The sequence below is a fragment of the Maylandia zebra genome, linkage group LG12 (assembly GCF_041146795.1).
Source record: "Maylandia zebra isolate NMK-2024a linkage group LG12, Mzebra_GT3a, whole genome shotgun sequence".
NCBI lineage: Eukaryota > Metazoa > Chordata > Actinopteri > Cichliformes > Cichlidae > Maylandia > Maylandia zebra.
This window is the reverse complement of record NC_135178.1, coordinates 32387828-32413117: the sequence shown is the minus strand read 5'-3', so window position 1 is coordinate 32413117 and position 25290 is coordinate 32387828. Positions and strand designations below refer to the sequence as shown.

Genomic DNA, 25290 nt, shown 5'->3' with positions numbered 1-25290 from the left:
GTAAAAATAAAAGGAAACTGCAGTGATTTGCAAATTTCATAAACTCCAATTTAAATTTCATGGCAGCAGCACATCTCAAAAAAGCTGGGATGTTTACCATCCCCTAACAGCCGTAAACATCTGTGAACTGAGCAGACTAATTGTTGGAATTTTGGGTGAGGAATGCTGTCCTATATGTCTTAGGATTCAAGCTATTCAGCAGTCCTAGGTCTTTTTTTGTATTTGTGTTTCATAATGCACCAAATGTTTTCAGTTAGTGAAATGTGTGGACAGCAGGCAGGCACTAACACACACTAATACTATCAGAGACGCAGACTTTTGAACTGAGTGCTGATAATAAGTCAGATGATCCCTCTCCTCTGCAGTCCAGACGATGCAGTGTCTATGCTTACCAAAACTAATTTCAAATTTGGATTTGTCTGACTACAGAACAATTTTCCTCTTAGGTGCGGTCCATTTTAAACAAGCATATATGGCCCAGAGAAGACACCAGTGTTGCTGGATGATGTTCACATATGGCTTCTTCTGTGCATGATGAAGCTTAACATTTACAGGTGCCATGTCGAACTGTGTTCACAAACAGGGTTTTCTGGAAGTGTTCCTGAGCCCATGCAATGGTTTTCATGACAGGCTTATGCCTGTTTTTAATGCAGTGCCACTGAGGAACTGAAACTCAAGAGCACCTGGTATTAATTTGTCCCTTATCCCATGTACACATAGATTTATCCCGATTCTCAGAATCTTTCGGTGACATTATGTACTGTAGGTTATGATTTACAGTCATTGCAAGTTTATGTTGAGGAACAGTTTTCTGAAATTGTTCCAGAATTTGTGATGCAGTTTGGGGTTGTTGTTGTTTTTTTGTTTGTTTGTTTGTTTGTTTTTTCTTCTTTGCAGAGAGGTGAACTTCTGCCTGTTTTTACCTCTGAGAAACTTTTCTTCTCGAAGATGGCACATCATTCTGTTGCCAATTAACCTTATTAGTTGCAAAATCTTGCTACAGCTGTTCCTTTTTTAGTACCACCTACCTTTCCAGTGCTTTGTTCTCCTATCCTGACTTTTTTGAGATGTAGGGTTGACATTAAATTTAAATTGAGCTAATATTTTTCTTAAATTGGTGCATTTTCTCAGCTGAAATATTTGATGTTTTCTATAATCTACTGTGAATGAAATATGAGGGTTTTTTTGGGAAAGGACAGTAGACTATATCAGTTTGTACTTGTCTTGAAGTCTTTTGTCCCCTAAAATGAAAAGAAACCATTTATTTCAAAGGCTGTAGGAAGGCAATGATGAAAGATCCCCATGGGCACTAACATCTGACTTCAACAATACATGATGAAGATATCAAGATAATAATCATATAACAATGCGCGATGTGCAAAAATGGGGTCTTGATTTCAATGAACATTTATCTTAACTTTTCACAACTCTAAACTTATATACATAAGTATCTGTGATACTTTTTTGTGTACCTTGGTTAGAAGCTTATTCATAGCACATTTTAGACAAACATAAGGAACCCAAGGATATTGAATATATCAACTTTATATACATCAGAATTACTTTGAACATGTATCGTGGCATTCACGTCAGTGAAGCTGTTCCAATAGTACAAAAATTCTTTCATTTATTTCCAGTCTTTCGTGCACAAACTGGCATACTGATGATAGTGTGTGCATGTGTGTGCAAGTATCTGTGTCATACAGTGTCAGACCTGTGACTCACTGGTTGAATAGACAGAATGAGTTAGTGAGGGCATGGAGCAGAAAAATGAAATGATAGATAGGTGGACAACCAGCCCTCCTCCTCTACATCCAACATTAAAGTCCAGCCTCAGTCACCGAAGTGTAAAAAATCCACATCACCCAATCTCAGGAAGGCCTGAAGCCCACCAGAGCATGAATGTTTGGTTTCTGTCGACATTCTTAAAAGTGTTAAAACCCGATAAGGTTCAGTGCATTTCTTGTTATAGTATATACTGACATAAGAAGCAAAAATAAAAACAACAGGGATTCACAAGGTCATTAAATTAAATGTTCCTTTGCTGTGATTATTATGGATAATCCACTTGATGGCTATCATAATAAAATCCTAATTAAAAAAAGAAACAATAATAACACAGCTCCTTAAAAAACCTAAAGGAACAATGGATTTGCAGGCTTAACAGCTTTCTAAAGTGATACGCAAGTTCTTGCAAATACTAAGTTGTAATTCTTTCTGCGCTCAACGTTTCATAAATAAGATTTGAAAAAATTGAGGTTTGAAAAAGTTATTGTCAAGACTGTATAAAAGCAAGTGGATGCTTTTATATTAAAATAATAATTTTAATTTAATTCAATTAGGAAATTATTCATTATTATTGGAAAAGAAAATCACTTTCCTGTTATAAATGTCAAGTTATTTCATTTAAAATAAAATGTTTTTCTGATGTTTGCATTGGGTTGATACCTTTGATCATGTCTTCGTAATATTTTGTCCATCATCTTCATTTTTTATTTATTCCATTTTGAGATCGTTGTACTTTCAGAGCTAATCATAAGGAAAATATACTGTAAGAGCAACACGGCTGCAGGTAATAAAACTAAAAAATACTTTCCCTATACTGAATATTGATGGTCCTCATGGCAGCACAAAACAGGAACCATGCACTATAATAAAGGGAATGGAAAATTATACACTATATTCTCAGCAGAATTTCAATAAAGTTTAATTGCAGAGTGATTTAGAGGGTGTAACTAAAGATGTATTATGAGAATTGAATGTGTTTCAAAATGACACAAAAATCACTGCAAAGGTAGCTGCTCTTTTGGTGTATAAGCTAAAACAATTTTTCTCCCTAAATGATTGGCTATCATAGAAGGATGCAGAAAAACTGTGGTATGGGTTAATGCAGAAGAAATCCAAAGTTTTTATATTTAGCCCCAAGAACAATTTCTCCATAACCTCAACCAACGTGCCATTCTTGGCTAAACATAGTCGCATATGGTATACGATCCACCCCAAACTCTTCCCATTCAATCATTAAAAATAGGGGTAAAAAAGTAAAAATATTGCCACTGAAATTGATCCAGCCACCAGTTGCGTTGCACCTAAACGTGCAAACATAGTTGCGTCAAAGCCTATTTGTCATGTAATGTTCTTCTTGGCACTTCATTGGCTTAATGAGGCTAATTATGCCAACTCTGTGCTCACCTTTGCAAATATAATATAGGTCTACAAAAACACACAGCATAAATATTTCGAAAATAGCAAATTTAGATTAGCTCTGTCACACAGCCTCCAAGGACTGCAGGGCTCTCTTTATTCATTTAAAGACACCCACATGGTTTATTATGCTGGAGATGTATTTCATTAGATCAGGGGTTTGGAAGTCAAACAGAAAGAGAGAGCAGAAGAGCTACAAAGTGTGCCATACAATGGGGATGTCCTAAAGGTTTAGCTTGCCTGAGCCAAAAGTCGTGCCAGTTAGAAAATACTCATTAAGCTTTGAAGCTTAACCCCCCCCCCCCCAAGACAAAATAGACTGGCAACACCTGTGTGTAAGCACTAAATCCCATGCAAAAGTGGGACTCATTCCCCGTCAAATGAGGTGAAAATGTTAAATAATTGCAACCAGCAGGGTAGTCTGTGTGACATGTTTGGGGAAGAAGTTTTTGGTGGTCAAACTGTGGTAATTTCACATCATGCTCAAGAGCCTGAGAGTGGTTCACTGCCTGACATCCACTTGGCAAACCCACACTGGTTGAACTGTAGATCCCAAAAATAAATCTTACATAATCCAAAGGATGGAGGATGTGACCCTGTCTTCCCCTCCAGCAGGCCCTATGCTGGCCCATCTGGCTGATAATGTGTAACAACAGTGCTTCTCACAAAGATCCATTGTCACTTTCATGGACGCAAAGTTTGGATGTCTTATCTGCACAACATATAGAAATAACTGCTTTAAATCTGCTACAAGTCTGAAGGCACACCCTTCACATCTTGACAGTGCATCAAGATCTGAAGACTTACACCAATTCTGAAAAGTGCCAGTATGTGACAATTTGAAAGAGACTGTTTGGAATACAGTTCTAGGATGTGTTTAATTTGATTTCCATGTGTTCTGCATTGTTAGATGACAGCAGTTAGACATCTAACAGTGTGGACTCCTGTGGTGCTGTGTGTTAAGACGGAGAATTTAATCTTGTTTTTGTTTTCCTTCCCCTTCCTGCTCCAGGCTGTAATGGAGACATCGATGGGACAGTGTCTTTGTGTGAAGCTCGTCCTCAGCTCTGCTCACATCTGCTCCACCGCCTGCCTGCCTGCCACCCACCTACCCACCCTCTCTTGTCCCACCTTGCTTCCACAACTCTCACCTTTCCTGCTCCTTCTTCTTGCTCCAGCTCTTACACGTTCCCCCTCATGCCTGAATGGACCCTTTAGCGGTCAGTATTGGCCCACTTTCCCAGAGTGGGTGACAAAACACACCGCAGACTTTCAAACAGAGAGGCCTTTCTCCGCTCTATGCCTGAAGCCCTTCCCTAAAACACCCTGTGTCTTTCTGTTGAACACTTTCAACAATCCATACACCACCATTCATGCTACGTTGCAACTCATTTTCAGCTGCAAGTATGTTCTCCAGTATCATGACTGTGCAACATATCCTTCTTAGCTTTTTAAGCTTTGCTCTTGGGGGACATTTTCACGGCAGCTCGCTACAAAATTGTTAACTGCAACATTTCATTTTGCAAGTTGTTTTTTGTTGTTGTTGTTGTTGTTGTTTGTTTTGTTTTGATATTTCTAACACTTTAAACTGATTTGTAAATCATTTTTGAAGGCCCTAACCCTACCCAAATTATGTATAATTTCCACTGCACCACTTGATTTTTCATTTTTTTTCTGGATTTCTGTGCTTGTAACCAGTAATAGCTAACAAACTTGGCCTCTAGAAATACCAATAACATGTTTCAAACTTGCCACAAAAAATGCATTTCTATGAAACATACTGAGAACGATGAAATAGAACATCTGCAGCGAATGAATAACTCAGATGTAGTATGACACAAAGCTTTAGTCAGTGTTTAAAGAAAAAAGATCGCTGTTTTGTTTTAATTTAAGGGCAAAATGTCTTAAAAAAACACTGTAAGGTCTGCTCTTATTTAACCACACATGCTGTCACTGCTAAAATACAGACGCAAATGCTTGCCTTTGGCATCACAACTGCAATATAAATTATAGAACAAAACCCACCATCAACCCCAGCCATACAGCACTTGCAGATTATGCCAGTACATACATGTTGCACTACTACAAAATGTAGTGCGTCATACACGTGACATTGCCTGTACGCAGGCTTCAAGAAAGGCAGTGATCATGTTTCATAAGTTCCCATATGTAAAATTTATAGAGGCTGGGTTGATGTGATTCTTAACATCAAACGTCTGAACATTCTGAACACAACTTGTGGTCACTAAGCAGCTGTATCTGTGCAGTTGGGAGGTCAAGTGCCTTTTTCAAGGACATCTCAGCAGCAGGGGTTAGCAAAGCAAAAAGGTGACTCTTTTTTTGTCACTCATATTGTCCCAGTTGATTTTCGGCATTTCTATCTGAATCCAAATGTGAGAACTTTACTGTTTGTACAAACCAGAAATCATCACATCAGACAGTTTCTATTTCTCTTCTTGCACAGAGAAATTATAGATTGAAAGAAAGCTTTGCATTTCAAAATCTAATCCAAGATTTTCAAATTTACCAGGCAAGTTTGAACAAGTCACTGCTTTTGAAAAAAAAAATGGAGAAGTGCAGTGCTGGTGGAGGGAATCAAACCTTCCAATGAGAGCATCTCAGTTTAATTGATTCCATTACATGGTCTACTAACTTGGAAATCGACACACCCATTTGTCTGGAGTGACAAATTAATCTCTTCCAAGTGAGTGAAGAAGAATGGAATGAATTCCAAAAACTCCATACCCACGAGACGAATGTTAAAATACCTCTGCTGATATTCACATCCAGTGAAATGAATGCGAGTTTTTGCTTTTCTCTGAGAGATTTGCTTCTACAATATTAGAATCTGTGAGTGATGAGAAATGTTTTGTGTACATGCTATGTGAGCAAATTACAGAGACAAAAAATGTGCTATTTGGACGGAATATTTATATTTGTGTTTATGAAAGACAAGACAATATTTGAAACTTTCCCCACACATGCAGGTGTCTAATGACCTCACAGCTATGCAATGAAAGCAATGGACATAAATAATCATCAGTGACAGTTTTGTGTTTTGTATTTATTTAGCAGTCAGAGTCAACTTTTGTCTTTGAGTACACCTCGAACATTTACATAGAACTGATGGATGGTGTCACTTTTTTTCATAGTGCAGAAAATTGGAGTCATATCCTCAAAGGATGATGTTTTGCTAATTAAGATGGAGCTTTCAGTGACCTCCCTGTGCACTCTTTAGTGAGAACACTTAAAGCCACATCCACCATAAGCTTCACTACTAGAAACATATAAGTGTCTACAGAGGCTGCCTGCAGAATACTTTTAAGGATTGGCGCTGTACTGCTCAGTTCATGGCCACAACATAGCTAAATATGGCATCGTGCTCTATTGTTCCCTTTGCAAAGAATTCAAATGTAAACTTGTCCGTCCTTGGACAAAATGAATTAGAATTGTTCTGCCTGAAATTGCTTTGCAGTTGTTTGTTTGAATGGCTACTTTTATATGCACACAATAATGCCATTATTACCAATAATGTGAGCAAAGCATGAGCCTGATTAAGCCTTTGACGTGGTTTCATACTGTGACAGCACCCCCACCCCTCCCCAATTAATGAAATCTTTTTTGTGATTGATGTATTATGTGTGTGTGTGTGTGTGTGTGTGTGTGTGTGTGTGTGTGTGTGTGTGTGTGTGTGTTAAAGTGAAATGATGGCTGAACATAAAAGGGGAAAGTTTTTTTAAAAAGCTTGAGGCAGTGGCAACCAAGAGACACAAACAAGCTCTTATGTTATGTGCATCCTGCCTGAAGCTGTACTGCCTTTTTACTGCCTTAGTTTTACACCTGGAACAGGATCGCTTAAAGAAATGACAACTTTTCTGTTCCATGTGTGTCCTGGCATTAAAGGATGTATATGGTGAGTCTATTTTTCTAGCAATCAAGAATTTCCAAGAAATAAAATACTTGTTAGTTCAAGTCTCACTTCCCTATCTTGTGGTAATAGTTTTATCTAATAATCCAAGATTTTTAAAAAGACCAATTTATATACTTTCCATTTTTCATGTAAAAATCTCCACCATGTCTTTGGTATTAATTTGAATTGTGAAGCGAACATCAGCCACACTAGTGAGAAGTCTGAAAGTCCTAGCTGGCGGAAGCTGATTTAGCACAGTGCTTTTCAGACAATGAAGTATTCTGCATCCTGTGTGAGTGTACACAATGTGGTCAGAGGACAACCACCATTAGACCTATTTCTCAGCAGTTCCTCTTAATCTTCCTACATGCACTTGGCTAATAGGGCACCGTGGAGATCAAACACTGTGGCAGGGCTTCAAAAAATGATTCACAGAAGAAGAAAGGCAGCACCAGACTGCAAAATGAGGTGTTCTCAGCTCCTCTGCATGCCTAATTGATCAATGAAATATTTTCAGGTGACCCAAAACACAGTGATCCATGTAAACCCACTTTCCATGACAAATACAGATGAGTACATGCAGTTGAGAAAATGAGAAGGTGATTATTTTCCTGCTGAGAACTGTTCATGGTTCACTGTCGAGAGCATCGAGGACAGACAAACAAGGCAGGGTCAGAGAGGTGGAACTCTGGATACATATGAGGCTGATGTGTAGGCTAAACATGTGAGAATGATGCAGCCTTGTAGTGTAATGAGGAATGCTGAGAAACACCATGAAAGTGTTTCAATCTGACTGTTATACCAGGGAGTGCATTGAAAGGGCTTCTTACAATACTTCTGTCATTTTTTTCCCAGAGTTTTGTTTGGAAAGATTTAAACTCAACTATCTGTCATCAAATGAGTCAAACTTGAGAATGTACAGGATGATGTCAAATACAAGCAGCTTTTCCAAAAGGAGAGAACATATTATCCTGAATTTACACAACAACCTCCTTTCTGATGACAACTGCTCATACTGCTGATTCAAATGTACTCTGAATCTGTCGTTAGCATTTGAGTGGATACTGTTTGTTGTATATGAGTATTATTTTTGTCCAGGCCTCATCTCACTGTAAAGCATATCTTTTTTGCTTCTTTTGTTGCCATTATTACCTTAAAATGCTTGGCTGCAACTGTCATAATGCAACACTTTGATGCCCCCCCCCCCCCCCCCCTCCAGATTTCTGATTTTGATTATGAAAAAAAAAAAAGAAATCATACATTTTTTCATCATCAAAGTCACCGTCATGTTGTTTGTGGTCATCAGCGTTATCATCCTCATAACAACATCAGCAAAAACACATAATGTTGTCCTCATTCAAAAGAGCCTATCTATCATTCAAGCTTGTAATGGAACTTCATTTGTATAATTTGTACAGTAAAGTTTATAAAAGTTTTCTACCCTTTCAAAAATGATTTAGTTTCTGCTGTTCAACTGAATGTCAAAGAAAAAATACATTTGCAGGCCTTGATATAAAGTTTGTGTTTTTTGTGCAGCATTTGGGTTTGTTCTACTGTTCATAAGAGGAAAAAAAAAGTCAATAAAAAATTTAAGTGATAAGTTCATGCTGTTTGTGTGAAGTTTGCATCTGACATCTAAAAGTGTGAAATATGATGAAGCACCTGCCCTTAAGAATACCACTGAAGTCCACTGACTTTATTTATTCAAGTTTTTGTCTTGTTTGCTCTGCAAGAATAGATTGATGGAAAAGAGAGAAAAAAAAAAGAGCAAACAGTATGACTCACGTTAGGCCCCAAGACATCATTAACGTTGCTATTAATGCAGCTTATGTTGCACTGACATTAGAGTTAGAAAGCTCATTTATTATTCTCTTGATATTGACCAAGGAAGGCCAACTGAACTTATTTGATGTTATTTTATTATAGCTCGTGGCAGTAATTTGAAGGCTTACATTTACACACACACACGCACGCGCGCGCGCGCACACACACACACACACACACACACACACGCGCGCGCGCACACACACACACACACACACAGGGCAATTTACAAGCTGAGTTATTAATATTAGGTCTTGTTGAATTCGTTAATCATCTGTTGGATTTTTACAGCTACGAGGCTGCCTTTTAAAAGCTGTTGTCCACGTTCAGAAGTCCTGACGGTCTATTTGTTCTTCCATCACCTACAGGATACCCTTTCATTTATCGTAGGGATGCAAAGGGTTTATCTACAAAGTATTTACTTTATAACTTTGTTGCTGTGAGGCAACAGTAATGATAAAATCTATTAGCTTGTTAAAACCTCAGAACTCAATACATCCATACTAATTAGTTTAGTGCCATTTGAACTAGGTTTCAGTCTTTGGGGGCAGGTTGGGGGCAACTTTAATTTGTTGGTCAGTATTCAAACAGCTAAAAGAAAACATTAAAGCCCATTTTTTAAATGGATAGCGAACGTACATATGTTTTTACTAAATAGTTGATTAGAAGTGTGAGTGTACATAGATAAGAAATAAGGAGAATAAAGATGGATGTGGACAGAAATCATCATACAGGCTATTAAGACTGCGACAATTAATGTCTGTATCTGACCAAAGGTTCCCAATAAACCTTTTCATAAATTGCATTATTTTGGAGATTGACAAAAGGATGAAATGTTAGATTAAGTTCATGTTTTTTGCTTATTAATGCAAGTCAAATCTAATCTATGAAATTTGCTTTAAATAAGGTATTTAAAGATAGAAAAGCTTGCTTACCTTTAGAATAAAAGGTACATCTTGATTTTGTAATTGTGAATATGGTAAACACTGCATCTGCTTAATATTCATTATGATAATGTGAGCAAACTGGTACACACAGCCACTACCACTCACAGAGTTAATGACAGAAAGTGTGAGAAATATGAACAAAAAAATAAGAAATATGCAAAATTACCATGAAAATATATGAACTGGACAAATGAATCAGAACAGGCACAGCTTTTGTTCTGTTCCTCACAGCCAAATGCACACAACATACATAAGTAGTCATTGGTATTTTGGCTTTTGTAACAATGTTAATCTTTGATAGGAGTCACATCCTTTTATCCCTATCTTCAGAGTTTAAATTCCAGCTTTTTATTTAATTTTTTAAATTTTTTTTTTTTTACAGATTTCAGTTTGATCACAGCTCTGGTATATGGGTCATGTTTCCCCTCAGTTTAAAAAAAACGGACCCTGAATTGAATGCAGTGATCACACTTAAGGGAATGGCACAAATTGTTTGTCAGCTTGAGGTGAGCTTTTACTCAGGAGCCTCTACATTGGATATGATCAGTAATTTCAGACTTCAAAGAGGAAAAGAAAGTCACTGGACATAAAAGAAAAATTGAAACTACCTCCATGCCTTTATGCATGCCCAGCCTAATATTACCATAGGTAAACACCCGTTCTCTCTCAGACCACCAAAAACTGATGGTTTAGTTGATTTGATATGAAAAAAATTATACATTATGATGCTTTTATCATTATAACCTTTCATCTGTTCTTTATTGCAAAATAGAAATAAAGAAACAAAGAGTTATGCATAAGACTCTAAGGTGCACTTTCACATGTCAGTCATTGCTGTAAGAAAGTGGATGTTTAAACAAAAAGTAACACAAAATTGAAGTCCCTTGTTGAGAAGAGCTGCATGAATATTGCACTGCTGTTCACCTCCCTTAAAATTCGAATTGTCATTTGAATGACCTAATTATGTCAACTTAAGGGCAAAGTTCTTAGTCCTGACCCAATGGCTGACAAAAAAAACTGATGACCAGATGGTAAAAATAGACTTTACTCCTGACTCAGTTAAACAAAAGATGCTGCACACAGAAAGCATGAAAATACAACAAAACTCCAAAAAACTAAACTTTACACAGAAAGTAAAGAAATGTGTGTTTGGTCGTTTATTTCTTTGTTGTAACAATGCTTCATGGCAATAAGTCTTATACCACTAGAGAGACTGTTTATTACCCTTTAAATTCTCTCTCATTTACAATTAAAATGCACCTGTAGTATAAGCAGCACAGTGGACTATCTGGGTTGCACCCATGAAAACTTGCCAAATGTTCTCTGACAGTAAATAAACAACTAATCCTGCTGAATGATTGGAATCTGAAGAAAGAAGACATATTGGCAACTTAAAAATGTATTCATAACAAATAGGGGCCTCAGTAGCATGTGGAAGAATCATGCACAGCCACAACAGCCTGGCACCTCCTCCACATGCTGGTCTCCAACTTGGTCTCACATTGCTGTGGGATGGCATTCCATTCTTTAACCAGTGTTTGTTGCAAGTAAGCCAAAGTGGTTGTCTTGGTTACTTTGGTACAAACAGCATACCTGGTTCCAGTGAACATGTTGCTGACATCAGAGTAAACAGACCTGATAGTGAAGGGCAGTCATGGCAGCCAAAACAGAAGCCTAGTTCAAATGGCACTAAACTTTGAGACTGGAGATTGGCTGCGTGCAGTGTGTTCTTCTTTCACCCCAACCAGTTGCAGCAGATAGCCCCGCCTCTCCCTGAGCCTGGTTCTGCTGGAGGTTTCTTCCTGTTAAAAGGCAGTTTTTCCTTCCCACTGTCACCAAAGTGCTTGCTCATAGGGGATCATATGATTGTTGGGTTTTTCCTGTATGTATTATTGTAGGGTCTACCTTACAACATAAAGCGCCTTGAGGTGACTGTTGTTGTGATTTGTTTACCTTCTGTGAGAACTAGTGCTGAAGTGTCTACACTGTGTTTGGCTGGATAAGTACTGGACTGTACACTATTGGGAAGCAATATAGGGAATCTGGTTCGACATGCCTCTTTGCAGTTGTCTGAATGGGAAACAGAGCTTTCAGGCCTCTTTACTATGGAACCAGCTCCAAGTTTGGATTTTGGAGACAAACACTCTCTCTCATTTTAAGATTTGGCTTAAAGCTTTCCTTCTTGATAAAGCTCTCTGGATCAGGTAACATTTAACCATCGCTTTGTTATGCTGCAAAAGGCTTATGCTGTTGTGGCAGCTTCTCATGATTCAGTGAGCGTTTTACTCATCTCTTTTCACTCTCTGATAGAGTGAAAAGAGATGAGTTTACTGCATTTAATCATAAGTAAATCAATTATTAAACTCTCTAGTTTGTTTTTTGTCTGCCCCCCTGTGAGTCTGGTTCTGCTGGAAGTTTCTTCCTGTAAAAAAGGCAGTTATTAGTTCCCACTGTCACCAAGTGCTTGCTTCAAGGATATTGTATAGTTGTTGGAGTTTCTTTATAATATTGCATGGTCTTTATCGTACTGTATAAAGCTTCTTGAAGTAACTGTTGTTCTGAATTCCCGGTATATAAATGAAATTGAACTGATTATATTTATCCTTCTCCTAAGAGGTATCTTTTAGCTTTAAATCAGGTTCTACAGAGTTTAACTCTCTGTCTTGTGCTTTTTTTCTCTGTTTACCTTTGCGGTGCAAAATGTTTTGTTAGGGTTTGTGAGTTGAACAACATGCTTCTGATAGCTGATTAATGCAGCGTAAGTATGCTTAATTACATTTAAATGCAGTTATTGGATTTCACCTTGCATTCACCTCTTGTATATTAGTCCCTGATGGTTTGATTGTTGGATGGAAAAGTAGCAAGTCTCTAAAGTTGTGCGATCAACTCAGCAACCACAGAGTTGAAATCTGATACTGAAAAAAGAGATGAAATATACAGTGTGCAGCAGAATCTGATGATTTCAAACATGAAAAACATTGTTGAGCCATATAATGATGAGGATTGCAGTTGTTTAAAGTAGGTATGTTATTTATCCACTCAATTAATGAATAATATTTGATGACAAATGATGAACTGGAAAGAGAATACTGACCTATCTAAATCAAAGAGTTTCTCACATGACCCCATGGAGTTTTCTCCAAGAGGTTAGTCCCCACAGTCACCCATGTCAAAATGTCCATAACAAGGGACATTGGAGAAAAAAAATAAATAAAGATGAACTTTTGCGAGATCTCACACAACTTTTGCAAGATCCCGAGTTACTTTTGTGAGATCTCCCAAATGTAAAACTTTTGCGAGATCTCGGTACAAAATGAAGACTTTACAGCAGAAACACGTCTATGCGTCTATAGTCTTTTGGTCTCTGGTCTCTGTAGATGTAAGATGAAAACTGGAACTGTCTACACTGACAAGTCCAACCAAGTGGCTGGGATAGTGAACAGGAACATCTGTGCTGCATATGGACTAGAAGTCCATCCAAAACTGATAAAAGACACCACCAAAAGTAGTTGAGAAAAACAGGGCTAAGGTCCTTTAGGACTTCGAGTTTCAACCAGACATAGTGGTGGCTGAGCTAAGGAGCAGAAGAACAGTTTTGATATATGTGGCAGTAGAGAGTGACATCAGGAAGAAGGACAGAGAAAATGCAAAAGTACTAAGAGCTGAAGGAATAACTGGAGCAGATGTGAAGGGTAAAGTGGCCCCAGTGGTATAGTAGGATTAGGAGCTGTAACCCTGAAGTGGCTCCAGTAAATTCCAGGCATAACAAAAGTCTCTATTCAGATTATCACAGTCCTAGGAACAGCTAAGATACTCCTATAAGCCCTCAAACTCCCAGACCTCTGGTAGAGGACCCAAGCCTGAGGAACAGGAGTGAGAGGGAGATATATTTTTAGCTTAACATCCCAACTAAAATCATACTGAATTATTGATACGCCTTGCTAACAAGCTAGCAATCCACTGCTAACCTTAGGTGATAACTGTTGTGTGTTAATTTCTCTTTTTAAAGGTTATGTCTAATCTAAAAACTAGCAAACAACCAAAAACAAAATAGTGGTGGCATTTTCAAAGTTAATTTTTCTAAACTTTCTGATTGACCGTAGCTCACTACTGATTAGCCTCAGGTGCAGGGTTTTGCAGCAGATGCAACACACTAAAATACACAAACTATACATAAAACCAGCTTTTAAATTTTCAAATAAACATTTATCTATCATCCTTATAACAGTTATGTTAAAATAAAAATGGAAGTGGTTTTCAGAGGTTTTAAAACATGACGATAATGTTAAAAATGAACTAAATAATGGAATTAGCTGGATGTCATTTTACGCCATGTTCTTACAGAAATTCAGAACCCATTATACTTGTTTGCCACAACTACATCAACTGTTTAACATCATTGCACTACAGAACAGAATTCACACTCATGCTCATTTGGAACATGTTCTTGGAATTAAAAGTTTCAAAGATCAATTGCACCAGTGGGCTCATGCTCTGACTTATAGATTATGCATTTGAAATTATTGCCACCCCCATAGAGCCCACTATAATGCCTTAGTGGAATTTTGGAAAACAATTTCAACCCACAATTGAATGAAGTTCTAGATTTGTAATGGGTGAAAGCACACTCATATGGACAACAATGTATCTGGCCATATTGTTTTCACTGTGGCAGTCAAAAAAACAAATGTTTAAAACCAGAGTTTTTAACTTGACCTCAACAGTTTCCACAGCTAAAGGGTTCCTTTCTACATTTTCGTCATGTCCAGCCATGTCAAAGATAAGAACATTTCACAGTCTTTGCTCAAAGTGTTACATTTGAATTTGTAAAGAAGCACTCTAAAGGGTTCAAGAGGCCAGTGTGATTAATGAATGCCCCTTCACTCATTTAACACATTTCTTTGAAAGGTCATGTAGGATGCTTCTGTTTTCATGGTAAAAAAAAAACCCCTGTAAATTTATCATGTGGTGTCATATTTAATATCTTTATTCTCCACTTTTAGCTAAACTAAAAAATACATGAAAAAGTTATAAGGAACACATTTCCAACAAAGTTTTTGGAATGCTGTGCTTCAGGAACTACATTAAATACATCTGAAATGAGTGTAAAATACAGAAAGAAAAAAAATCAAAGTAATGAAATAGTGCTTCAGATTAAAACCCATACTCCATATAATAAAATATTTCTAAATGTCAAGAGGAAAGCAGCAAAATATGATATGGTTTGGATAAAAGACTTCCCACATATAAAACACTGCAAGCTTTTGCATAACACCTACAAGCATTTTCAGAAGTGAGGGTACTGTTAACATCCTCAACACTCTGATATGAAGCTGAAAAATAAGAAACAAAGTGGAGCTCATCTGTGTTGATAATGATTTTGCCCAATGACCTTGACAAACTGCAAACAGCCCATTTCCATGTGCAACGTTGCCCTGGGCTCTTTTTAATCCTCTGTCTTTGGCTCTATAGTGTTGACCCTTTTAGCTGCGCTCAATTTGTTGGTTACAAGGCAATCTCGATCCCCAAAAAGAGTAGGTGTTTTCTTTTCAAGTGAGATATTTTGCATGAAATGTCGCAGCTGAGGTTTTGCCTCACACTGGCCAACTGCTCTTTACATATTTTCACTTTCACCCAGGAGCTATGAGGAATCAACCTGAATTTTATGTTGCAGATCACATCAAAAAGAAGGCACTCTCCACATCATAGCCAGTAGGAAAACCCTGGACTTACCTTTCACATGTTCAGGCCTTCTTATTTTGATCACCATTTTGCCTGCCCTGCCCACTTCATTTTAAATTCTCTATCATCACTGCACAAGCCACAAAAATGGCACCGTCTGAACTACTAATATTCAACTTACCGTAAGTCATATCTTGTTTTGCCCCCTCAGTTTTATTTTACCCCCTTCCAAATGTAGGTTTTCAGTAACCTATAAAAAAACAGGAAAAGCAAAGCACACTAATAAACAAAAAACTGATCAAACAACAATGAGACACAGTATTGACGACCTTTTTATGGTCACATATGAAATATATCATGGCTTAACCTAATCAGCTCTCAGATCCTGATGTTGCTAACCTTTTATTTTATTGTTTTCCATTATGTAGTGCCAAAAATAATTTCCCACCTGTTTGACTAAATTCTTTTTCTTTTGAAATGTGGATTTTGCACATTTGAAGTAATAACATCTCAAGCTTTGAGCAAGCATAAGTTATAGATTAGCATCTCAGATTGTCTGTCTAATTATAATGATCATTTTTTTCGCCTGTCGCCTGTCATTATTCATATAGTGTAGTTGATATTTGCTGACGAGGTTATGTTTCCAATAACCCTCAGAGAACAACACAAAATGCAGTCAAGCAAATCAAGCAAGAAAGCATTTTTGTCATGCTTGTATTAAAGTGCAAGCTGAGCTTCAAGGAACAACATGTCAGGTTTGATTAATTAGCTTTCAGAGATACAACATTAAGTTTGTTATGATAGGAAGTGTGATATGCTTCCACAATGTTTTTTGTCTTTTTTTTAAATGAATCTTGTAAAAGAAATACATGATATTTTGACTTCTCAGTGGGCATCACTTTACATTACATGGTTTAAGGTTAGTTTAGTAATTTTTGTCGTAATTTAGGGTTAAAATTCATTTAAATATCATATTTTGCAGTGTAGTGCTTTTAAACCAACTCTGAAGTCTGTCACTTCTTATGACACAAGATCATCATTTTATTAATTTCCCCTGTAATTTCATAAAACTGCATTTAGAATGGACAAATATCCCCTTATTGATTCTCATTTTGTGAAGCCGCATTCTTTTATGCCAGATTGGTGGACAGCATTAAGAGTCATGTCCACTTTTTCCTTGACCACACCTAGACACCTCCAGTGTGCTTCCTGAAGAAGCAGCTTGAGGGTAAATCGTGAGTTGCTTGGAAAAGACATACACATTAAACATGCCATCTGTCCTGTCGGTCTCTTCAGTTTGTAATGAAATGTAACACTGACAAGCAGTCAGAGCCAAAGTATAAAAAGAGTGGAGTACATGTGCCTCAAGCAGGGGTGGAAATAATAAAGTCATGATTGTCATTACATTAACAAGCAGAGATGTATGTTTCAAAATGTGTATATGCACACTGCCTAAAGAAGTCTCCCCTTTAACCTGAAAACTGTTGTTATTAAATATTCTGTGAATTCTTTTTGTAGCGTTTTAGTAGTGTTAGTGTTTCACAAAAACGTCATGTGTAAATTTAAACATGAAAATTGAAAAAAGGGAAAAATGAAAAGAAACAAGACGAGGAGCTACAAGAACGCACGAGGCGTATCAAGAAGGAACATAATGACAACTGGTTCATGTGGAGATTCCATGAATACATTGCAAAAACAGATTTACTGTAGTAACAAGATAACAAAAAGTACAAAATACTTACTTAATACTTAAACTAAACTAAATTACTTGGTTCCTCTTCCAGTTTTGAATCAGGAGATGGACACTATCTCTACTTTTAAGATTAGGCTTAAAACTTTCCTTTCTGGATCAGGTGACCCTGAATCCTCCTTAGTTATGCTGCAATAGCCATAGGCTGCTGGGGGATTCCCACGATGCTTTGAGTTTTCTTCTCAGTCACCTTTCTCACTCATCTATAAATGGTATGATTAATTTGTACCATTGATTGTGGGTGTGTTACCCAGCCAAATCTCTTATTATTATGAGTCGTGTATGTATGTGGTAATTTGTGTTGATAGGCCTCTCTGCATTGAATCATACTTGTTATTAATCCCTGTCTCTCTTCCACAGCATGTCTTTTGTCCTGTCTTCCATCTCTTACGCCAACTGGTCACGGCAGATGGCCGCCCCTCCCTGAGCCTGGTTCTGCTGGTGGTTTCTTCCTGTTAAAAGGCAGTTTTTCCTTCCCACTGTCACCAAAGCGCTTGCTCATAGGGGGTCATATGATTGTTGGGTTTTTCTCTGTATGTTTTATTGTAGGGTCTACCTTACAATATAAAGTGCCTTGAAGCGACTGTTGTTGTGATTTGGCGCTGTATAAATAAAATTTTATTTAATTTAACTGAAAAAACACAACTCTGTGATGTTTCCATATGTCTTTTGACATAGGCCTCTACAGCTAACAGTAAGAGGAGCACGGCATGTCAAAATAGCTTACACATTAATGACAGGCTGAACACTGCTTTGTTATAAGATGATAGATATTATTCACATTACCAGTTTTGCTCTGAGTGATCGGTATATACAGGCCACGGATCAATATAAAGAACTCTACATAGTGACTCTCTGATATTGAACTGTGAATATCTTGATAGAAAACACAAATATTTTAATTAATGTAAGGTTTGGTGATCAAGCAGCTTCCAAAAATGTGTTTCTCAGCAAGAAGTAGACACTACTAAAAATATTGCTATACAAGCAAAAGACAGAGTTCTTGTTTTAAACAAGATTCAAAATGTTGAAAGGATTGGGAGGAACTATGGAAAAACTACAAGACATCCCACATAATTCAACTCAAAACAGCTAGGCTGGAAATGTTGCTCGGGCATCCTAATAGCTTTCTGTGTGACAAACGCTGGGTAAGATTCTATTTGAACCACTATCCACGATCTTATCTAGCTTTTTTCTCGACTTATTGACCACTCAGTGTGCTTTAGATACAACCCATAATACACCATATTTCGTAAATTTCACCAAGTAGTTTTGATGCCTGGGGCCAATTGAATATTTTGATTGTTTAAAGCCTAATTAAAGCGCATATTTAAAACAAAAGTGTTAAAATGAAATGATTCCAGCTTTTTTAATTAATGGGTTTAAAATTATGGAATACTTGTGTTCATAAACCAATGGATTCAATTATGTGACTATTTCATAAACTGCCGCAGGCTTTTTGTGTGCATGTGTATCTAACTGAGTCATCATACTGTATGCTCACTATACATTGACAAATGTGGCTGCACTCTTCCATGATAATACTCCAACTTCCTCTAAATAGATAGTAAATAGATTCAAATCCTCAGCTCAGGGGATGAATCCACCGCTGTATAATTTCTCAATCAAGTAAAAGGCTGGTTGTTGTTTCAACAGCCCTAAAGAAAGGAGAACATCCCATGGAAAACACAGAATTAAAATCTAAGAGATGTGAATTACAGTTTAGGATTATGCATGCTAAGGACATTGTTACACATGCTTATCTGAGCATAAAAATATTGAAAAATCTACAAAATCTTACACACACATGCAAAGAATAGAATTCTTTCTTTGTGAAGTAAAAGGCTAAGCATCTAAGGATAAGCAGAGGGGGATATATAAAAAGCAACAAATGTAATTTTAACCAGGGAGTCTTAACTCTGGGCAATGTGCTATGTAACTGGGCTAAGCAGGGGCTTTGTACAGTGATCCACATGGTGTGTGGCTTTATAAGAGGGCAGATGGTACCACTCAAGCAGGAAGTGATTGACATAATGACATGGCCGAGCATGGAATGTGGGTGTATGTGTGCACTAAATAAGTGTATGCGTGCCTGTGTGTTTCTAAAGATACACCCTTAAAATGAATTCAAAGACATCTCTCTTTTTCTTTACTCAAACCCTGCTGTTCTTGTGTGCGCTTGTGCAGATGCATGCAACATCGAGGCACTTTTTGTTTTGCATGTCGTATGCGTGTCTTATCTACTAATAGGTGATGCAAGGCACAGGCTTGCGTAATGATTGTGCAGTGATCATAACACAAATTACCACATACATACACGACTCATAATAATAAGAAATTTGGCTGGGCAACACACACACAATCACAATGATACAAATTAATCATATCATTTATAGCTAGTATTGAAAAATGCAATACAGACGATATTCAACTTAAATAACTTAAACTTCATTTATCTCATTCATCTATAGTCTCATCTTTATCTACTAATGAGTTACACTATGCCTTAAACCAAAAGCTTAATGGCAAGACAACAGGCGGTGATGGATTCATTTGCTGAATTTACTAAAAACTCTCCATGCTGGTACCACTATTCATCAGAACTGTGACAGAGATCAAAAACAATGGTCTAGTTCCTTCCTATATGAGCACGGATGCAATAAAATTATTTCTAAAACCAGATTAAGATCCTACTCTTCCATTAATAACAGAGTTACTTGCCTCCACCATGAATTAATACTGACATTAAAATTATTGGTAAGGCACGTGCATCTAGATAGGAAACAGTACTCCCCTCCATCGTTCATAATCACCAACAGGATTCATCAAAGGCTGGCATCATAACAACAATGTCAGAAAGCTACTCAATCGCATTAGCCTGTCACAGCTTGTCAATAATGGCGTAGATGGGGAACGTCTGTCATCCATCGGCACTTGTGTGTGTGTATTTGGACTGGTTACCTCGTCTTTCTCTTTTAGCGCCCAGTGTTCTTCTTGACGCTTTGGAGGACTCTGGAAGGTGGGGAATGCCTGTCAGTGCATGATGACTGATGATGATAACTCAAGTAATGTCAGCTATATGTCATAAGTTTTTAGTTTTCCTTTCTCTCATTTTGCATCCTTTTCTTTTTCAGTGAAATGTATATCAGGTGAGTGATGCAATATGAACATGTTCAGTATAATCAATACCTACACATGCATGTTGTTTTTATAATTCACGTAAACGTCTGTTATGCTACCCTTTTATAATTTTTGCTGCACTATAGACTTCTTAACATATCTTTAAAAAGAATAAAGAAAATTATATTAAAATATCCCAAACACAATTCCTTTAAAAGTAAATACTGAGCTGCCTTGGCAGAAATTTGCCCTCTTGGAGTACTTCTTGTTACTATTATTATTATTTGGATCTTCACTCATAATTCATTGACAAGTGTTGTACTGTGAATATGCTCAGCAATTAAAGCTGGGATATTCTTTGAGTAATATGACTTTATTCCAAATGTTGAAAGAGGTGGCTGAGTGCCCACTGTTCTTCTTGGCATTTGGAAGACTTTGGAGGACTCTGCATGGTGGGGAATGTCTGTTAGTACATGATGACTGATGATGACAAAAGAAGGTAATGTCAGTTATTTTTCACAAGTTTAAGTCTTCTTTTCTCTCATTTTGTATACGTTTTGAAGTGAAATGTATGACAGGTGGTAAAAAATAATATGAACATGTTCCCTTGTAAAGATGCTTGGCTAAGATCTGCAGAAAAGAAGGTGGATTCAAAAAGCAGGAGTTAGAAACTAAAAAACCTCCAAAACTTAAATCAAATCCTATTTTTGTACAGCCTTTACACTAAAACCCAGGAACATTAAAGAAATAATTTGAAAACATTGGCAAATACTTCAAAGAGATCCAACTTTACAAGGGATTTTTAAAGAACCACCAATGATAACTTATAAGAGAAGTAAAAACATTAGAGATAGGTTTGTTAGAGCTTTCTGGGACCTAAAACTCCAGAAAAAATCTTGATAACTCATAATCTACCAGGTAATTTCAAATGTGGGTTTTTAAAGACCCTATTAGTGGCAACATCATTGACATAAAAGGCTCTATCACCTGCAAAACTAAAAACTCATCTACATGATACAGTGCCCATGCAATAAAATATACATAGGAGAAACATCCCACCCTCTAAAAGAACGAATTATTGAACACAGAAATTCTACTAAGAGGAATGATTTAACCAGTCCTGTTGCAGTCCTTATTGTTGGTAATCATAGTTTTCTCCATTTGTTCACAGTTTAAACCACATTAGCCAGAGGGCCACTATTTACAACCCAGTGCCAGAAAAGTAGGTGTGGTAACCTACCTGGCACTGTGTATACTGTCAGCAACTTGAAAAGGCAGCTACACCTTGAATATCTGCCTTTTTTTTAGTAAGTTAACCAGCTAAAAAGTAAAACATGGAGATGGGCTCATGTTAGGATGGTGAGTCCCCAGAGAAGTCAATCAGAGGCAAAAACAATAAAGCCCAGGTTTTCCATAGTCAAATCAAAGACAGTGCATCCATCCATCCATCTTCATCCGCTTTATCCGGCGCCAGGTCACGGGGGCAGCAGCCTAAGCAGAGAAGCCTAGACCTCCCTCTCCCCAGCCAACTCCTCCAGCTTATCCGGGGGAACACCAAGGCGTTCCCAGGCCAGCCGAGAGATATAATCTCTCCAGTGTGTCCTGGGTCTGTCTCCTCCTGGTGGGACACCTCACCCAGGAGGCGCTCAGGAGGCATCCTTGTCAGATGCCCGAACCACCTCAGCTGGCTCCTTTCGATGTGGAGGAGCAGCGGCTCTACTCTGAGCCCCTCCCGGATGGCTGAACTTCTAGTAATGATGAACAGAAGGAGGAGGACACAAGTGGAAGGTTTTGTGAAGTGGTCTGGGAGAAATTATCTGCTTTCTGAATGTGAATAAGTCCAAAGAGATTAACTTTTGAAGGAAGATGGCAGCTACACAAACTGCGTCTATCATGGGACAGCATGTGATGGAGGCTCCTGGGTATCCACATTGACAACAGATTGAAATGGAAGACCAACACTGAGGCTATGGAATGCAGTCTACTTAGATGTGGTCTGCTGAAGGAGCAGCTTGGTACTTGTAACTGATTCCTGTCAGTTACATGATTTATGACATTGCATGCAAACAGTGTTTCCTTATGTGATGCAATCATAATTCATTCAAAGGCCAAAGGATATCAGTGACAAACCTTTATTAATTTTAACGCCCACTGTTATTCTTGCATTTTTGAGTACTCTAGAAGATGGGAATGCCTGCCAACACATGATGAGAGACGATAATAACCCAGGTAATGTCAGTTATGCAAATTATTTATGCAAATGTACCATTTATAAGATTGGGGAAACCTGCAGTCAGCGGAGACTGATGAAGTCACTTGGATGAGTGACGAAACGTTTCTCCCACAAAACGCTACATCCAGATGAACAGAATCAACTTTTGGAGATAATGTCAGTTATCTGTCATTAGATTTTAATTATGTTTTCACTCATTTTAAATTATACTCTCCCTTGTAGGTGAAAGTTGTGTTAGGTGGATGGCACAATACATAGTCTTCAGTCATTGAATGAGCTTTTTGAGCAGGCAGATTGTAAAGGGAATTTCACAAGAGTACCTCTTTCCTTTAAATATAATCAATCCCACTATACAGTGCTGTGCAACAGCATCATCCCTCACTTCTTTTAGATTCTGCTTCCAGAGAGCTAGACTTGAGCAGTCTTGAGCAACTCTTCTTCAGGCTTTCTGAAAGTCATTTTTTCTGTGGACATTGACTGCTTTTTCAGGTTTGGACAATATGACCTCAAATCAAAATCATGATTAATTTAACATTTTACTTTGATACAGTTAATGAACAATTATTATTATTACTGTTATCATCATTTGGCTCTTGTCCTTATATTTGATCGACAAGGCTTGTGCCGTAAATTGGGGACAATATTGTCAGAATTTAACAAGATAAAAAAAAAATCAAGAAATAACTAAGATGAGCAGGTTTATGTCATTTATAAGTTGTGAATGTCACTTTTGATTAGTATTTGATTAATTCCTCAGCTCTATTTTTCTTTCAAGCATTGGTTATTGGCCATTTTCACAGGAATTTTCTTTTGATTTCTGCATTTGTTGAGCCACTTAAGTTTGTTTGTTTGTTTGTTTATTAAGCCATCCAAGGGATGAACCAGTGTTATGTCTTCACAAAACAAACAACATAGCAAATTTTAAATTGCATCTTTAGACAGTTTGTTACTTGCAGGTTGTCACAAAAACATCAATTTTGTTCCCATTTCTTTGAATCCACAAAAAATATAAATAATTAGACAGTTTGATAGTGGGAACATTACCATGTTGTATTAAATTAACTGATTTTGCGATTTTAAAAACCGTGGCAATACAATTAGAAGTATTGTCAATGTGTAAGTTAAAGTCACCGACCTAAATGAGCTGAATTCTCCGATTGGAGAATTTATTTTGGAATTCTGCAGGGAATTTAGGAGTTTGGTTGATCGCAATATAACTAACTGAATTTTTGCATACAATTATGAATGATAATTCAAAGAAATGAAATAAACCGGAAGCAGATAATGTTATATATATAATATTTCCAGTTTGGTGCTTTAAACATGGATTTAAGTGCAGAAATACAGTACAAGATAACATGATAATGTGCAGGCAAGTTCTTTTGGTAGGAGACCTCAGGAGAGGTGGAGAGTTTATGTCTCTCAGCTGGCTTCATAGTGCGTCTACCTGAAAGTGCTGGAAGAGGTGGCTGGGAAGAGTGGCATCTGGGAATCTCTGCTTAGATTAGTGTCTCAAAAAAGTCTCAATGATAAGCCTGCAATGTGTTGGTGTTGCAATTGTTTTTTTTCTGTTTCAGTCCCCATCATTGCTCATTTTGGTATAAAACTATTTTTGTAAATTATAACTAGTCAGATTTTTCTCATAAAGACAATGTATGATACATTTATTAGCATGTAGACTATGTTTTTTTCAGATGCTGAAACCTGTTAAGTTCAAGATTTCAGGGATAACCATGTTTAGTTTTTGTGTTTCAGTGGCCGCTGTAGTTCCTGGAGAAGCATGGGCTGTGGGGAGTTTCTGCAGGATCATGATGAGTCATGATACTTGAGGCAATGCCAAATATATGCCATGAGTTTTTAATGTCATCTTCATTTTAGGGTGACTGTGGCTCAGGTGGTAAAGTGAGTGGTCTACCAACTGGAACTTTGGTAGATTGATCTCTAACTCCCACAGTCCACATGCCAAAGTATCCTTGGGCAAGATACTGAACCCCTTTTGTTCCCAATGCATCAATCGGCATTCGAGTGAATGGATATTTGCATGTTTTAGCTTGTTGTTCTCTTTTAGTGCCCACTGTTCTTCTCAGCTCTTTGAGGAGTGGATTGCTGGTATTTAAACTGTTGACAGTGGTTTGTTGATCTATCTATTTTTCAAACATATCTCTTATGAATAATATAAAGCCATTTAAAGCCAGTAAGAAAATGTCCATCACAAGGTCGAAGCTGCAATCATTGTATGGCAAACTGATTTTTATATTTATGTGTCTCATTGAGATTAAATATCTCTTTTTCAAGAGAGACCTGATCAAGATGGCAGCAGAAATTGCAACAAATGTAACAGGACAGCTCTATAAAGGCGTTTCAAGTAGGACACACATGTACAATAATGCAGAGTTACAAGTATATTTGCAAAACAGAACATTTCTTTATTTTATATATAAATTCCTGTTAACCACTGTGTATTTATCAGAAAAGAGGATATTAGACACTGAAAAAAGGAAAGAGAAAAAAGCACGAAACCCTGGGAATCACTTTTTGGCACATGACCACTTGCATGCTGAGTGATGACGATATCCGAGATAACTAAACCCACCTACAGTTCATTTAAATGCCCGCGCAC

The 25290-nt window shown here is 37.4% G+C and overlaps 1 protein-coding gene across 1 annotated transcript in view; it reads left to right on the top strand.

Annotated features, from left to right (window-relative positions):
• ksr2 (kinase suppressor of ras 2) overlaps window positions 1-8325 on the top strand; it is a 120193-nt gene extending 111868 nt beyond the window's left edge. The window contains exon 22 of the mRNA XM_076891119.1: window positions 4217-8325. Coding sequence (XP_076747234.1) covers window positions 4217-4223 — 7 coding nt within the window. The 3' untranslated portion in view covers window positions 4224-8325. The remainder of the gene's footprint in view (window positions 1-4216) is intronic.
• The last annotated feature ends 16965 nt before the right edge of the window (window positions 8326-25290 follow it).